The sequence below is a fragment of the Mastacembelus armatus genome, chromosome 13, assembly GCF_900324485.2.
Source record: "Mastacembelus armatus chromosome 13, fMasArm1.2, whole genome shotgun sequence".
Lineage (NCBI taxonomy): Eukaryota > Metazoa > Chordata > Actinopteri > Synbranchiformes > Mastacembelidae > Mastacembelus > Mastacembelus armatus.
This window is the reverse complement of record NC_046645.1, coordinates 22,867,715-22,885,804: the sequence shown is the minus strand read 5'-3', so window position 1 is coordinate 22,885,804 and position 18,090 is coordinate 22,867,715. Positions and strand designations below refer to the sequence as shown.

Genomic DNA, 18,090 nt, shown 5'->3' with positions numbered 1-18,090 from the left:
CTGTTTTGAAACAGGCTTCCCTACATGAACCTTTGCCAAGGACACAAACAATTGATCACTTCGCCTGAGCCCCCAGAGTTCTGTCCATAAAGATACACGGAGCACGAACTGGACACAGAGAATGCAGATGCTGATGCTCCTCTGAGGAGAACGGCAGTAGATGGAAAGCAACCAAATCTATTGGAGAGTATGATTGCATAACCTTTGTGACAAAAATCGGATTAGGTCGCATGCTGACCTTTGTATCTCCTGGAGAGAATTGGAGAAAATTGGAGAATTGGAATTATCACTGATGCACAGATTTTGCATGAATTTCACTCTTGGCTGAGGCCAGAGCCAATAGCAGGGTTGTCTTTAAAGACACCACCGTTACTTGCACCTGACTCAAAAGGTTCAAACGGTGGACATGAAAAAGCCTCTAACACAGTGGGCAGATCCCAAGATGGGGTTAGAGGCCTAGATACTGGTAACTGGTCATTGCTGGGCACCACTTATGTACACACGACTTAGTGATATTGCTACCACAGAGGATGCCATCAAGCCCTGACACTGTGAGTGTAACTATGATGCCCCTGTGAAATAATGCCAGGCTGGCCTGCATGGTCACTACTCTTTCTGGATACAGGAAAGCTTTGGCTTGGAGGGTGTCCAACTTTAGCCCTATGAAGGTGATGCGCGACATTACTCTTTTCTATATTCATTTGGAAACCCAGGCTCACCAGATGTTTTGTGACAAAATCTGTGTGATGGGCCACTTCTTATCAAGTGGGGGCCACGACCAGCCAGTCAAATGCTCTTCTCCCTGAGCCAGTACATCCACCCCAGTCAGCATCCTGAAATGGCTTTCATCTCCTTCCCCCCTTTTTTGGAACCAGTTAATACCTTGAGTAGAAACCGCGGTGGGTCATTCAAACAAGCTCACCTGTTCAGCTTCCATCGCAAGAATGGTCTAGTGCAGGGGTGTCAAACTCATTTTAGGTCAGGGGCCATATGGAGGAAAATCTATTCCCAAGTTGGCCGGACCGGACCGACAAGGCAGCTAGCTCCGGGCCAGCTGACAGGTATAGGCCTACTTGCTCAGCCCTGGTATAAACAGTTTGCCTGCTTAACATAATTGCTATTGTGACACCCAGTGGACACATTTAGAACAGCAGTTTCTTTCATTGAAAAATTGCAGCTAATTTAAACTTCAAATCATCTCGCAGGGTGGATTAAACCCGATTGCAGGCCTGATCTGGCCCGCGGGCCGTAAGTTTGACACCCCTGGTCTAGTGAGACACTCGCTCATACTACTCAGAGAACAGGGGTTATAGCCGTAACCTCAAGTTCTCTTTCATAGCATTCATTTCGTGTCTCACTATGGGAGATATACCAATTCCTGGATTGCCAGACTTATGCCTGTAAGAAAGACAACTTTCCCTAGTGGCGCATCATGTGGCATCACCTATGACGGGGATGCGCGACATTACTCTTTTCTATATTCATTTGGAAACCCAGGCTCACCAGATGTTTTGTGACAAAACCTGTGTGATGGGCCACTTCTTATCAAGTGGGGGCCACGACCAGCCAGTCAAATGCTCTTCTCCCTGAGCCAGTACATCCACCTCAGTCAGCATCCTGAAATGGCTTTCATCTCCTTCCCCCGTTTTTTGGAACCAGTTAATACCTTGAGTAGAAACCGCGGTGGGTCATTCAAACAAGCTCACCTTTTCAGCTTCCATCGCAAGAATGGTCTAGTGCAGGGGTGTCAAACTCATTTTAGGTGGGTCTGCTCGCGAGGAACCACTCTTATAGCCCCTTTCTCTCCCAAACTGGAAATTTCTTCCAAGGGAATATTTGCAGACTCACTATGGCGCTTTAGTGTAGAATACGGGTCTAAACAGCTGTAGACTTAAATAAGGGGTTTGGAACCTCCAGCTGTAGTCTACTCGATCCTAGACGTAAGAGTCCGGGACTCAGGATCGTCTCCGCAGATAGTCTGTGTTGAGGTACTTTTAGTCCATCAGGGATGGGACAAACTGAAAGTAGGGGACCCACAAATATGGGTCAGCGTGGTCCGATAGTCGATATCATAAGGGGCAAATATGGTAACAAAGTGGTGGCATGCCTTTTTATTTTTTATTCTTGCTTATGTATTTTTAACCTGTCTTTTATTTCTGTAAAGCACTTTGAATTACTCTGTGTATGAATTGTGCTATATAAATAAACTTGCCTTGCCTTGCCTTGCCTATATGCCTGGGACTAGATTATTTCTTTGAAATGCGATGGAACGACTTTGAACTGCAGTTTGTAGCACTTTTAATAATGATAATACATTTTATTTAAAGGTGCCTTTCAAAGTCTCAAGGTCACTTTACAGAGAGAAAAAGAAAGCATAGTGCATACAGCATGAAATACATAGAGTGCATTAAAACAACAATAACAGCAAAACATAAACAGAGGGCCAAAATGTAAAGGCAAAGGTATAGAGTATCTAAGAAGTGGGCGATGTACAGTAAAAGTAAATTAAAACACAGAAACCCAGAGGGCAGAGCAGAAATATGAAACAGGCAGAGGGTGGTAGAACATCACGGGTTGCTTTTTGAGAAGTTGAGAGTTGGAAAGAGGTGGAAAACGCTATACGGAACAGATAAGTTTTGCGTGACGATTTAAAAGTTGATAAGTCCGGAGACGACCGGATGCCATAAGAGAGAACGTTCCAAAGGCGGGGCGCAGCGTGGCCGAAGGATCTAGCGCCCATGGTGGCCAGGCGCACCATAGGAGTGCAGAGGAGAGTGGAACTGGAGGAGTGGAGAGTACAAGGCGGAGAATAGATATGAAGTAGATCAGTGGTGGGGCTAGAGAGGGGACGGCTTTGTAGGTGAGAAGGAGGATTTTATAGTTTATACGGAAGGACACGGGGAGCCAGTGAAGTTGTTTAAGGACAGGGGTGATATGATGTGAGGATGGAGTTCTGGTGATGATTCGGGCAGCAGAGTTCTGGACAAGTTGGAATTTGTGAAGTGATTTGAGAGGAAGACCAGTGAGGAGTGAGTGACAGTAATCCAAACGAGAGGTGACAAAGGCATTAACAAGTATGGCCGTACTATCGGTGGTGAGTGAAGAACGGATGCGGTTTATGTTACGAAGATGGGAGTAGGCCGACCGGGTAGTGGTATTGATATGCTGAGTGAAGGAGAGAGTACTGTCTAGGATGACACCTGGGCTCTTAACTTGGGGGGAGGGGAGGACAGTATTATTGTCGATTTGAATGGAGTAGGTGGCGGTTTTAGAAAGGGTGGATCTGGTGCCCAGGAGGAGAATTTCAGTTTTATTGGGGTTGAGTTTCAAAAAATTATGGGTGAACCAGGATTTGATATTATGTATGCAGGTAAGGAAGGAGGGAGGGGGGAGGGTAAAAGATGGAGCAGCAGAGAGGTAGGGCTGGGTGTCGTCTGCATAACAATGGAAATTGATGTTATGTTGCCTAAAGATATTACCGAGAGGAAGGAGATAAATAATGAAAAGGAGGGGCCGCAGGACAGACCCCTGAGGCACGCCACAACTGACAGTAGATGGCTGGGAGTGGAAGTTCTGGAGGTGGACAGACTGTGTGCGGTCAGAGAGTGTTAGCGTGCGGGGTACAGTGAACTGCATGTTGAATATTGGTAGAAAGCATATGGGAGCCCAGGCGGTTAGGATGCAGACCATCTCCTGCAAAGAAGGCAGGCCAGTTCCGGAAGAGGTTGAACTTGTCGATTAATTGGAGATTGTAGGATAGGGAGACAGACTTGAGCCGGGTGTTGAGGCTGAGGATTCTACTGAAGCGGCCGGAGCCTCTTCCAAGCATGGGAATGGGACCAGACATGAAAATAGTCTTACCACAGTTGCTTAGGAGGTTGAGGAGAGAGATAAAAATCCTTTTTAGTCAGTTCAGACCGGTGTCACATGTTCCAATATGTACAATCACTCTAATGATGGAAGACATAAGTGTTGGCAGTAATCCAGGAAGCATGTCCAAGATGTCCAAGGCCGTAGCTCCAGGGAAAAAGTGAGTAGCGGCTTTGAAAAAGCGTACGTTCCTTATAATTGAGTCTCCGATGAGTAACGTGGTTGGGGGAAAAAGGGGACGTGGAGAAGACGCCAGTCGTTGGCCGATTGAGTCGTGACGTCGTGCTGGCTGGTGGGGAGGAGGGGCGGTGACATCTGGTGCTGAGGTGGAAGATGGAGGCGTAAGTTTCTAAGAGGAGTAAGTTTCTACCCATTTCGACTGAGTGCAGGCAGTCCAGTTCTCCGTTTGCAGGGAGAGCAGACTGACTGGCCACCTTGTCAACGCTGGTGTGAAGTACAACTGAAGTGCGCTGTACACACTGCCCATGCACCTTAGCATCTTCGGCACACGGTGCGGAGACACCTGGGCTGTCCGTGCCACAGCCGCGGGGATGGTGACCCCCACGGGCTGCATTATAGCACGTAGGATTAAATTGATTTTCAGCATATTGTAACGACTATGGGTTGTCCTTTGCGCTACGCTAGGCTAACTGGTCACTGGTCCTGAGCTACACGGCTACCAGGGAGCTAGCAGCTACCGCCGTTACCTGTTGCCAGAGAGAGAGAGCACTCGTGCCCCATACACCGCACGACCCCGAGTGTCTCTGTGAGATAGAACAGTTGCTTTGACAAACCAGCAGGAGGCAGTATTATCTTCCCACAGCTGATTTATTATACAGTGAACAAGCAGAATGCTTCTGGTACATGCATGCGCTATCACCGAGCCCCTTCCCCCATGCATCACTCTAAGTTATGGTGACAGCTACATGTTCATGAACACAAACCCAGTTCCCACAACATAACCCAGCCTAACACAATAACACTGAACATAATGACACATAAACACTGTGCCAACCAATAACTAACACTTAACAACTCCCATAATGCACCTGGCCGTCAACTCCGACTGCCGGGTCATTACAATATCTTTCCCCTGCAACAGCACCTCCTAGAACAGACTAGCCCGCTAGGGCGTCTGAGGTAAGCCCAGACACACCGCACACACCGTTTGAATGTCCCACCTAGACATCTTGCTGCAGGGGCAGAGCTCCGGGCTTTTACCGGCTTCAGCGGGGCTGTTCGCCGTGACTAACAAAAAGGTGTGGGGACGCTAGCAGCTCCGTGAGTTAGCTATTCTGTCGGCTAGTGCTACTTTTCTCAGGTATTGCTACCTTGTGTGGGGTGTTAGGGTGTGGTTATTGTTACCAGCCGATACCGCTAACGCCACCTGTGTTGGCAGAAGTATTGCTACTTTGGCTTTTATTGAAAAACTGCTACTTCTAGCAGTGAATGTATTGCTACTGCCATTAGAGTCAGCTATCAAATGGTTTCACTACTGTTTGTCAGCTACAGAACAACCATACTGTTAAGCACAAAGCGCCTGGTGACCGAGGTTGCACTCGAATCGATGGACAATTTAGCTTGAGAGCCAACAGCACAGTTGTCTGAGAAGGGAGAAGAGTACGGTGGCCGACAAGGGCAAACGCTCAACAACAGCCAAAACACATGCAAGAGAGAAACGCAGCAATGGAAGTGCGTCAGGCCTGTAGGGGGCCCCCGAACTGAGGGATGTTATGAACAAAGTTTGACTTTTACTTTTACAGAGGTGAGAGAGACAGATTTAGTGATATAAGCTGCGTCTCATTTCGGAGGCTGAGCAATAAGACTTGCAACAGAATGAGCATCCTCTGATGATTGTTCTCATATGTGGTAATATGTGCTAAAAATGTACTTTCTCATTTGGTTCAATGAGAAAGTGTGTCCAAACTTAGAATTACGCAATATTACGTATAAACAAAACCACTTTCTGTACTGAAAAAGAGTTTTGACATTTGTAAAAAACAAGTAAGATTTTATACTTTTACAGTAGGTATAGTGTAAGCAATGGCAACAAACATGGCAGTAACACAATAAAACAGTGTATGTTTTATAGCCGTTCTCATGAGTAACTCAAAGTGCTTCAAGCAATGACGTAGTCTCTGAGTAGAGCTCCTCTCTTCATCGTGGTGTGGCAATGATCTGGTACCTGCGAGGCAAATTGGCAAAGCTGCTGTACTCTGGACTGAGGTTTATACTGTCTGGGCCTTCCGTGCAGGAAAAGGTGAAATGCTGCAGCAACGACACGAGGAAGATAAAAAGCTCCATACGAGCCAGAGACTCCCCAACACAGGATCTCTTTCCTGTAAAGAAACACAGTCACTAAAAAAACACTGTATATTCAAAAAATAAGTGCTTGTGATTGTGCAATGAGTGTGATATATAAGACAAGATAACTAACAACCACTAGTCATTGACAAACCACAACCAAACAAAACCTTCAGTTAAACCACAAACTTGTTAAGCTGTTACCAAGCTGTTACACCAGCACACTAATGTCCATGTTAAACTGGTTTCTCAAGTAACTGAAGACTGTGTTGTACCTGCAGAAAATGGCAAGAAAGCAGGGTTTTTCTTAAAGTTGCCATTCTGGTCCAGGAAGTGCTGGGGGTTAAAGGACCAGGGAGTTGCCCATTCCTTTTCCCCTTTTAGTACAGAGTGCAGCAAGGGAAGAATCACTGTGTCCTATTGAGACATGATATCAGGTTAGTGTAGTAATGGATTTTTGTTTTCATCATCACTCTACCTGCAAGAGTATAGACCAATTAATATGAAATATGGATTTGAGAGTACCTTGGGGATGGTGTAACCCCTGAAAGAGATATCGTGCAGTGCGTGATGAGGGACGCTGAAGGGAACGATGTCCAGAAAACGCTGCACCTCATGGATGACAGCATCCGTGAAGGGGAGGGACTTCCTGTCTTCCATGTTGGGACAGCGGTTTTTTCCAATCACAACGTCAATCTCATGCTGCATTTTTTCTGCAAATGACAAGCAAAAAATTACTCAACTGACGTTATGGATGTTAAAAGTCAGGTGCAGCTACAGGCTCATTATTTACAACTGGTAGTCTAAGATGGCCGTGTCTTCTATTAAGGGACCACCTACCCTGTATGTTTGGGTATTTGATCAGCACATTAAGGGCATATCTGATGGTGGAGCTGGTGGTTTCTGTTCCTGCCAGGAACAGATTCATCAGTGTGCACACCAAGTTGTCATAGTTGAACTCAGTTGTGGGATTATTCTTCTCCTGGGGACAAAGTGGTAATAGTACTATAAGACAGACAACAGAGCCAAAAGTCAAAATAAAAAATATACTTCAAGCACAAGGTGACAGAAGCCCATATGGAATTTCATTTCCTTAAAGTTGGATTGTGTGAATATATTAAACTCTGATTAAAATCAGTAAAAGCGTCACCTATATAATAATTCTTAGCACCAATGTAAAATTAAGGCATTGTTTTTTACTGATATTAAGGTGTTTCATAATGAAACTTTTCACATGACCGTGTTACTGGCCTGGCCCTTTAAGAAGGTGGGATTGTGGGTAGTTTTTTTTTGTTGTTGTGTTAGCGGGCGAAGGGGGGGGGTCTCTCTCTCTTCAGAAGCCGCAGGAGATGAGCCACGCCACAGGAGCCGTATTCGAAGTTAGAAAAGCCGCGGCTATTACTCCCAGGTTAAGTTGTTATCATTGTGGTTTTGTGGTGCATGTTGTTCCAGGGAAGAGGTAAATAAAGTTGCATGTAGTTGGACTTCGCACCGCCTCCCGTGCCTACTTCATCTCCGACCGATAGCCCGGCCTTAGTATACATATTAGTAGCGTGTTACCAGCTACCACGAGCTACAAAAAGCCGATCAGCCTTCGTACCACGGTAAGAAGACAACTGAGAGGGGAAGAACGGTAACACTGGGGGCTCGTCCGGGATGTCGGTAGCGAGTCGGAGATCGAAAGTTTTGACGGAAAAAGAGAAAAAAAATGGCGGCACCCACTCCCTGGGATAACGACAACGTGGACATTAAGGGACAATTGAAGACAACAGAATATAATGTGAGCACAAATCCGTTTTGGTTAGACATGACTGGGACTGCTCGAGCTAAAATGAGCCCAACCAAACTGGTTGTGGACTATAACGGTAATAAAACCAACCCGTTCCTGGCTACTACGGAGCTAACTACACCCGCGGGTAACAAGCCTGGCCACAGACAGATGCTGCAACAGGGAGCGACGTGGCAGCTTACCCCACCACCATCGATATGCACGAACCCCTTCTTGACACCAATCATGATGACTGATTGTCAGTCTATGGCAGCTCGTCAAAGTGAGGATGTGTCACCGACACCCTTTGCTCCTGAGCAGGACACCAATGTAAATAACGTTGCCCAGACCTGTTATACAGCCGGGAACTGCCATTGTTCCACTCCCAGTGTTGCTGCACAAGCACAGATTACACCGCACTCTGTACCCTATGCTAACACCAGATATGCCGTGCTAGCTCGAGGTTGTGACCAGCCCCTGCTCCACGATGCAACACGGCAACAGATAAGGGAGCTTGAACTGAGTGACGGTGGTCAACCCGGCCGGGTTGACCCCAGGCACTGTCAGTACCTCGCTGCTATACCACACCCCTTGTGCTTGGTGACTACTACGACGGTAGTGATGAGGAATGCTACAGTACTAAGGAGAGGATCCCAACGTTGCAACCAGGGCAGTTTGATGGAACAGGGTCATAGAGAGACTTTATTTACCAGTTTGAAACATGTGCGCGAGCTAATAACTGGACTGAACCGACTAAAGCCGTCCAACTTAGATTTGGCCTGACGGGTGCAGCCGGTGCTATCATCCACAAAAACCCTAAGTCTGCTCATTGGAGCTACGACCGCATTAAGAGGGAGGTTGACGCTGCATATGGGCCGCATTCAGAACACGCTGTGGCCATAGGAATCGAGTTAAGACGGCGAGTAAGAGAACCGGGTGAAGCCCTGCACACACTCCGAGACGACATCTATGAAAAGGTGGCTATCGTTTATGGTGACCTCACTGAGTTGGAGCAGGACCGTGTTAGTGTGGAGATCTTCACCAATGCCATGGCAGATGCCGACATTATTCAAAGACTACTAGAAGAACAGCCCTGCACGCTAGCCAGAGCTTACGGCATAGCCCACCGGTATGAAACCACGAAGAAAGTGGCCCAGGCTGTAACACGGATGATGCGTCCTGGCCTGGGCCCCCGGAGTTCTGCAGCAAGGACAGCTACAGCGATCGAGGATGTCCCGGTAACTGTATATGACCAGCCAAAGCGTACACCGGCAACGCCTCACCAGCAACACCGGGGGGCATCACAAGCTCGCCAGCAGCGGTTTAACAAGGCCGAGTTCCAAAGGGGTGCATCTGGGGAGGTCGTCTGCCATAACTGTTCTGGTGTGGGGCATCTACAAAGACAGTGCCCTTCCCCACGCCGCCCCCCACGGAAACAAGGGGGTTTTATTTTGAACCCACCGCCTGACACCAGCGAACTGATCGTTTGCAATAGGAGCCAAGAGGAAGAGGTGTCCATTCAGATACTGATACATGGGTTACGACTTTGTGCTCTATTGGATTCGGGGGCCCGAAGAAATGTGCTGCCATTACATCACTTCAACGCCCTCCCAGCTCATTCTAGGCCCCCCATACAGCCAGCTACGGCCAGGGTCCTGCAGGGGATAGGGCCTGGGGGTTTAGCTGTCCTGGGAGAAGTTGTACTGCCAGTCCAAGTGGGGGGTGGAACAACTGACGTGAACTTTATTATGGCAGAAACAGCCGAAAGCACGGAAGTTATCCTGGGGCACCCGTTCCTGCAACAGTCCAATGCCTGCCTGGACTATGGCCGTAACGAGATAACCCTTTTTGGGGAGCAGGTGCCCCACTACGACCCCAGCGGCCAGCCTGTAACTCACCTGGCACGAGTCGCCCGCACAACCACCCTGGAGCCGGGTCGCGAGTACATGGTGCCTGGTTTCTTCCGCCCCCGATGTGCTGCCAGTGGGGACATGATGCTCAGTCCTACCAAGGCGTTCATTGAGAGACATCACGTCTTGGTGGCGCGCTCTGTCGTCCGACCCCAGCAATCTACAATGATCCCTATCCGGGTTTTTAACCCAGGGGCCACACCCGTTACCTTGAAGAGAGGAGCCGCCGTCGGTGTTATCCAGCCTGCCCAAGTATTGGGGATCTCGGAGGTCCGGCCTGTCCAGGTCTCTGTCCCACCGGAGCACATTAACTCTGTTTCTGTCCCTATGCATTTGCAGGCCCTGTATGCCGAGAGCTGTCCCAGCCTGTCGGAGGGTGACCGTCACAAGCTAGCCCGCCTGCTGCAGTCGTATGGCGATGTTTTCTCCACCGGTCCTGCTGATCTTGGGTGCACCAGCATTGTGGAGCATGATATCCAGACCACTCCGGGGCCTCCTGTGAAACAGCCGCCCCGCAGAATGGCCGCCGATAAGCAGTCAGCCGCAGACCAGCAGCTACAACAAAGTCTCGACGCAGGTCTAGCTCAACCCAGCAATAGCAGCTGGGCTGCACCAATTGTGATGGTGAAGAAGAAGGATCATTCCCCCAGGTTATGTGTGGACTATAGGCCGCTAAATGAACGGACAATAAAGGATGCCTATCCGCTGCCACGAATCCAGGACACTCTCGACACACTGTCTAATGCCAGGTACTTCAGCACACTCGACTTAACCTCTGGCTACTGGCAAGTGAGAATGACACCTAGAGCTCGCAAAGCGGCAGCCTTCTGTACTCGTAAAGGACTTTTTGAATGGAATGTGATGCCCTTCGGGCTATGTAATGCCCCAGCCACTTTCCAGAGACTTATGGACCGTGTCTTAGCAGGGCTCCAATGGGAGACTTGTTTAGTGTATTTGGATGACATTGTGGTGTTGGGGCAGGACAGCACCCAAATGCTAGAGCGGTTGGAGCAAGTTTTCACCAGGCTGCGACAGGCTAATTTAAAACTAAAACCACCCAAGTGTTGTCTGTTTCGAGAGGAAGTGGCCTACCTGGGGCATGTAGTTTCTTCCAGAGGTATCGCTACTGACCCCCAAAAGACCCAGAAAGTCAGAGACTGGCCCACACCTAGAAATGTGCCTGAGGTCCGGCAGTTCGTCGGGTTAGCCTCCTATTACCGTCGCTTTGTGCCACACTTCGCCAGTATAGCCAAACCTTTGCATGAACTGACGAAGAAATATGCCCGTTTCAACTGGACAGCTGAATGTCAAGGAGCGTTCGATGAGTTAAAAAGACTGCTGACATCGGCCCCTGTCTTGGGCTACCCCCTCGATGGTGGAGAAATGTTTCTTGACACAGACGCTAGTGACTGTGGGATCGTAGCTGTTCTCTCCCAAGTCCAAGGGGGTGAGGAGAGGGTGCTAGCCTATGGGAGCAGGCGACTGGCAGCCGCAGAACAAAACTACTGCACAACCAGAAGAGAGCTCCTGGCAGTGGTGGATTTTACTTCCAGCTTTAGGCAGTATCTGCTTGGCAGACCATTCACTGTTCGAACCGACCACAGGAGCTTACGCTGGCTGACCAGGTTGAGGGAACCTGAGGGACAGCTGGCACGGTGGCTAGAAAAGCTGGCTGAATATGACTTTAAGGTTGTCCACCGACCAGGTAATGTCCATCAGAATGCAGATGCACTCTCCAGACGGCCGTGTCGGGGTTCCTGCGCCTGCACCATACCGGAACCTGGGCCTAGTAGTGACCAGCGCCAGGACAAGGCAGTACAGTGTGATCCATGTGACTATCTCACACCAGTTCCACCTCTCACGTCCACCCCAGGGCAACATCTAGTGGGGGTAGTGAACACAGATAGCAGCAGCACTTCAGCCTTCCCAAGCATACACCGAGTGAGTGACTCACCTCAAACTAGTCTGTTCCAAGGTTGGACACTAGAGCAGCTCAAAACAGCCCAAAAGAACGACCCCGATATTGCACCAATCTGGCAGTGGGTGGATAAGGGGGAGGGCCGACCATGCTGGAATGATATAGCCGCTTGCAGCCCAGCTACTAAAGCCTACTGGTCCCAGTGGAAAAGACTATACCTGAAAGATGGAATATTACTAAGGAAGTTCTTTTGCAAGGAAGGCAGGACGTTTTATCCTCAAATCCTCCTGCCTCACACCTTACGTAAGGCTGTGATGGAGCAAATGCACGATGGCCCCGTCGGAGGCCATTTTGGAGGGGAAAGGACTTTAGCACGCCTTAAAACAAGGTACTATTGGTACAACATGAGGGACGATGCGACATTGTGGTGCCGTTCATGCACCAACTGTGCTGCTAGGGCCCGGCCTAAGAAAACGGCACAAGCAGCCATGGGCACGGTGCGGGTGGGAGCACCTATGGAAAGGATCGCAGTTGACCTCATGGGGCCTTTAAATGAGACAGAGAGACATAACAGATACATATTGGTCGTACAGGACTATTTCAGTAAGTGGGTGGAAGTGTATCCAGTTCCCTGTGAAAAAGCCTCGACAGTGGCTGAAAGAATCGTTTCAGAGTGGGTGTGCAGGTATGGAGCCCCACACACCTTACACAGCGATCAGGGCACTAATTTCGAGTCGGCGGTCTTTCAGAACATGTGTGAATTGCTGGGCATCAAAAAGACGCGCACAACACCTTTCCACCCACAATCGGACGGGCAGGTGGAACGTTTCAACGCCACCCTACAGAAGATGCTGGCCGCTACAGCAGAGAGGTGTCATTGGGACTGGGATTTAATGCTCCCTTATGCAGTTATGGCTTACCGGGCTACCAAACACAGCTCCACGGGCCTAACACCTAATATGATGTTGTTGGGTCGTGAAGTTACAGAGCCAATTGACTTAGTTGTTGGTCTGCCACCAGGGGATAGGAGTACCAGCTCCCTACCAGATTATGTCTTACAGCTCCGGGAACGGTTGGAGCTCTCCCACCAACTCGCACGAGAGGCTCTGGGGAAGTCTTCAGAACGTGCCAAGAAGCAGTATGATAAAAATATCTGCCAAGTTCAGTATCCAATCGGGGCCGCTGTGTGGCACCTGATTAAAGGCACCAAGAGAGTGAGGAACAAGGTACGGAAGTTTTTGCCTGCCTACGAAGGCCCTTATTTTGTTGTGGGCCTTCTGGACGACCTAGTGTACCAGATCAAAAAGGGGCCAAGGTCAAGGGTTAAGGTCGTTCACCACGACAAGCTGAAGCCATACCTCTCCAGGACCCCCTTGGACAGCAGCTGGGTCTGTCAGACCACAGGTGCATCGACACCACAGGAGGAGCCACCCCCTTTGTCTGATGAAGATTCCGACACCGAACTTGAATCTCTTCGGTTGTGGGGCATCTTCCCCGACGCCGAGGACCCCGCTACAGGAACCAGTGAGGACACTGGTTCCCTACTACCTGTTTCGTCCGGCGCCGGTCTACCTCCTACCAATCCTGCGCAGCCCCAGGAGGACGGGCTGACACCCAACATCCTGCAAGGGGGGCGCCCTTTGCCCTTCACATCTCCTCGAAGGGCGCAGAGGGCCAGACGACCGCCTGACTTGTATGGTGACTGGATCGGTCATTAGTCACCACACAAAAAAAAAAAAAAAAAAAAAAAAAAAAAAAAGTGTTTATATGCCGATTTGCTTCCATTGTTATTGTTCACTGAGCTACAGGTTATGATCTATACCGGGGGGGGTCTTATGAGCCGATGGAGTAGCAGGTTGCTAAATATTGATGTTAACTGTTTGTAGCCTTTGGCGAGCTAAATGGCAAGAGGACATTCCCCAGGCGTAAGCTAATGCCGTTAACCCACTGTTTGCTCCCAGGTTGTCGACATGGACTTCTATGGACACATTGCTGAGGGGTTTGAGATTAAGGGGATGTAAAATTATTTTTATGTTGAGCTTTTGTGGACATTGCACAGTCTTCCTGTGTTATGGCCGGTAGAGGGAATTGTTTGATTTATAGTGTCCTTGTTAATTTGCCATGTATTAATGTGCTGGAGTGATGGTAAGGGATTAATCATCATCCAGAGTGGGGGTAGTGTTACTGGCCTGGCCCTTTAAGAAGGTGGGATTGTGGGTAGTTTTTTTTTGTTGTTGTGTTAGCGGGCGAAGGGGGGGGGTCTCTCTCTCTTCAGAAGCCGCAGGAGATGAGCCACGCCACAGGAGCCGTATTCGAAGTTAGAAAAGCCGCGGCTATTACTCCCAGGTTAAGTTGTTATCATTGTGGTTTTGTGGTGCATGTTGTTCCAGGGAAGAGGTAAATAAAGTTGCATGTAGTTGGACTTCGCACCGCCTCCCGTGCCTACTTCATCTCCGACCGATAGCCCGGCCTTAGTATACATATTAGTAGCGTGTTACCAGCTACCACGAGCTACAAAAAGCCGATCAGCCTTCGTACCACGGTAAGAAGACAACTGAGAGGGGAAGAACGGTAACAACCGTTATATTGCACAGTGTGGTCCCTAAACAAAGCAAATAATCCTAAATTTCTGTCCAACCTGATCCATCCGGATGAGGAAACAGTCAATGTAGTCTCTGGGTGAGCTGGGGTCCAGTGTTTCTTTGTGCTCTTGGATCTTCTTCTTGATAAACTCTCTAATTTCTTCGATCTGGGCAAATACAGTGTGTTGATGGCCAGGCAGATGCTCCATTAGCCAGGGAAAGATATTGTACATCTGTGGGAGGGAAGCACACAGCACAATGCAGCTTTCTTTCTAAGGAAGTAATAAAAATGTGGAAATGTGCTCAGTATGGTCGGGCAGTCATTGTCAGATACTCTATGTAAAGTTTTGGAAAGCTTCATTGTCTCATAATAGGTCTTGAAGATGCTATAAGGACACTGTATTTGGAGCACCATCAGCCTCTGTCTTTCTGGTACCACTTACCTGGCCTAGAGGACTGCCAACAAACTTTAAAATTTCAGATATGATGTTGAGGAGGCGTAGAAAATGCTTGTCTTCATAACGGAAGCGCTGGTTAAACACCAAGCAGCAGATCACATTGGATACAGTGCAGCTCAACAAGAATGTGGGGTCAAAAGGTGTGTCTGAAGAAGAAAACACCATCTCTCAGATAACATGATATGCAGTATTACAATAATGTGTTAAAGTCCCTAATCAGAAGAAAAAAAAGGCAATTTGGAGTTATCATATATCTTCTCACAATCTGTTATGTAGGTTTCTCTGTGGTAACCTTCTCATTTTTTAAATGAGACTGTCTTCCCCTAAAAATCAATGCATAAGTGCAGGCAGTTTATTAAAACCCAGAATTATGTTTATGTTATGTTATGGCCTCTATTAACCAGACAAAAAGATTTATTTGTTTGGTATAAAAGTATGTCATCTTCATATGAGAAATCGGTCATATACTTTATGTCCTATTCTGAAACATGCCCTCTGACAACAGTAACTCAGAACATACCTTTGAATTCAGCTATGCGAGCTCTTAAGTGTTTGCTTTCTTCCTGGATCCACTCTTTCATCCCCTTGCGCCCCATCCCAAAGTCTCTTAGCGTTGTCAGGGTGAAGCGTCGCAGTTGGCGCCAACGCTCCCCATTACTGATCACCAAACCTGGCAATGGGAAACATGTAAGAAGTCACACAGATACAAAAACAAACTATTCAATGAAACTTGAAAAACACTGATCCCTTGACAGAGGTGGCAGATTTATGTGTCTTGTGTTACCATAGCCCTTGGTAACTTTGAGGAAAAATGGTAGTTGCCCTCTGCCTGTGAAGTCATCTGCCCGGTCCACCATGGCCTCCTTCACTGCATCATATCCTACCAGAACAACCGTCCTCTGCCAGCCCAGGTACACTGTTATCACAGGACCATAGGCCTCACTGAACTAGAAAAGACATTAAATATGAATAAACACTGTGACGCAGAAACAGTCAAAGCAGGGTGAGGAGCGAGGGAAGCAGACAGGTAGAGCAGGAACAAAAAGTGGGACCTTGTAGCATACAGGTGAAAAAGACAGTGCCTCAGTGCACTACAGATTAAGTACATTTATGTAAATATTGATTATGTATATGAGTAATTTTAGTTAGACTCTGACTGCTACATATGTGTTGTAAACTTGTGTTATAATGTAGCACATTATGTATTTTTCATACAGCCTGTATTCAGTGTGAATCATGCGAAAAATGTTTCCAAACTCACCTTGAGAAAACTTTTAAAAGGTGCATGTTTGTCGACCTGCAGCAGATTTCCTATGACAGGAAGTGCAGTGGGTCCTGGGGGCAAACGATGTTTCTTACTATTTTTTACACTGAACCACAGTAGAGCTAAGATCAACCCTGCCAGTATCACTGTTGCAGAAACGTCCATGTTTCGACTCGTGCCGTTTGCTCTCCCTTGTGCCCCAACTGTCCCTGTGTCTGCGCAAATATGTGCGAGATCGTGCGCAAATGGAGGATTATAAGTCAGTCCTGCTCTGGTGGAGCATTTATTGGAGGCGGAGACGGGAAGACTCCGATTACGCAAGACCTACAGGAGCCCATCAGCAACAACACAGCGCCGCGTTCCTGTGTCGCGTTTAGACAGAGTTTCTGATCTGCGTGCGTATGAAGGGAAAGCGCGTGCTTCTGTTTGTTTGTGTGTGCATGCACAGTCTACTGTATATGCCTCTGTGCGTGCATGTTTAGATGAAATCGCATGCACAGTCTACTGTATATGCGTGCATGTTTAGATGAAATCGCATGCACAGTCTACTGTATATGCCTCTGTGCGTGCATGTTTAGATTATGTTGCAGTGAAAGAGTGTGGAGACTGAAGATGAATGTGGAGGTGGTTTATGTCTTACTAGTGAGAATCCAGAATGTAATGTTAGGAAGGAACCTGTGCAAAGTGATCACATAAACTGTGTTTAGTAAAGCTGTGCAGTCCACAAATCTTGAGATTATGTCTATAACCCCTGTTCTCTGATTAGCATCGAGTGTCTCACTATATGGGAACGCCTCCAGCGTGACCTCATTAGAAGTTTCACTAACACTACATCAACCTATAGCCTGGCACCAGTGACAGTGTGAAGAGGGGCGGGGACCCTCCCCCTATATAATAGGCTGACATAGTGTCAGTTGTACGGTGGCCGACAAGGGCAAACGCGCTGCAAAACAGAAACGCTGCAAAACAAAAACGCTGCAAAACAAAAACGCTGCAAAACAAAAACGCTGCAAAAGAGAAACGCTGCAAAACAAAAACGCTGCAAAAGAGAAAAGCTGCAAAACAAAAACGCTGCAAAAGAGAAACGCTGCAAAACAGAAACGCTGCAAAAGAGAGAACACAACGGAAGTGCGCCAGGCCGATAGGGGGACCCCGAACTGAGGGGTGCAATGAACAAAGAACTTTTACAGAGGCGAGAGAGACACATGTAGCGACATAAGTCACGTCTCATTTTGGAGGCTGCGTAATGACGCAGGTTATAGTGTTGAATTGCAAAAGAATTGAATGAGCGACCTCTGATGATTGTTCTCATGTGCTAATATGTGCTAACAATGTTCTGTTACATTTGTTTACTTGATCAAAATGTCATACAACGTGGGGGGGTTGGGAGATCTGAAGGTGCGTTTTCCATTTGTTAATTAACACTTGGCCGTCATCTTTTACAACATTGTACTTTTATAATACTGTAAAACATGACGGCCAAGTGTTTAAAAAATAATAAATGTAAAACGTACTCTAATGCCCGCTAAATTCACAGCCAGCAGACGTTCTTTTGTCACTTTGCTTTATTAAGTTTTTAGTCAGAACAGGTAACAGGTAACAGGCTACTGTTTCAGCCGTAGCCACGCTAACTAGGGATGGGAATATCGACTCTCTGGAATCGATACTTCCATACTTTGGAGTCGGTACCTTCTTAAGTATCGCTCGATACCACTCCTAATAAAAAACGTGCAATTAGTTTTCACTTCTGAGAGTTTTGGATGTGTGAAAACCAGCCCAAGCGTATTTTAAATGGTCTTCCGTATCACATGATGATGGCAGCCAATCAGATGTCAGAGCTTTCCAGAGCCAGTCATGCACTGCAGAAGGAAGTATTACTCTCTCCACTCTGCAGCGTGGAGGGACCTCCTCCGTCTCAGTGCTGACAGGCACGGCAGCATGGAGAGAGATAGAAAAAGAAGCATTGTGTGGTGCTATTTTTCACCCACTACGAAGGGAAATGCTATTTATTTATTA

At 47.8% G+C, this 18,090-nt stretch overlaps 1 protein-coding gene across 1 annotated transcript; it reads right to left on the bottom strand.

The window, feature by feature from the left end:
- Window positions 1-4,682: 4,682 nt before the first annotated feature.
- On the bottom strand, window positions 4,683-16,380 carry LOC113125398 (cytochrome P450 2G1-like). Its single transcript, XM_026298814.1, has 9 exons — window positions 16,072-16,380; window positions 15,595-15,757; window positions 15,331-15,480; window positions 14,796-14,956; window positions 14,409-14,585; window positions 7,015-7,156; window positions 6,700-6,887; window positions 6,450-6,591; window positions 4,683-6,209 (listed from the first exon to the last, which is right to left on the bottom strand). Exons 1-9 carry the CDS (start codon window positions 16,237-16,239, stop codon window positions 6,028-6,030), a joined length of 1,473 nt encoding a protein of 490 aa, XP_026154599.1. The 5' UTR covers window positions 16,240-16,380; the 3' UTR covers window positions 4,683-6,027.
- Window positions 16,381-18,090: the final 1,710 nt, after the last annotated feature.

What these genes read in the sequence shown, in the direction of transcription:
- LOC113125398 (XM_026298814.1), bottom strand. Translation starts at nt 16,239, where the DNA reads ATGGACGTTTCTGCAACAGTGATACTGGCAGGGTTGATCTTAGCTCTA. An exon ending in CAAAGTTACCAAGGGCTATG is followed by an intron (nt 15,481 to 15,594) that starts GTAACACAAGAC and finishes TCCCATTGCCAG; the next exon opens with GTTTGGTGATCAGTAATGGG. An exon ending in GGGGTTACACCATCCCCAAG is followed by an intron (nt 6,592 to 6,699) that starts GTACTCTCAAAT and finishes ATGTCTCAATAG; the next exon opens with GACACAGTGATTCTTCCCTT.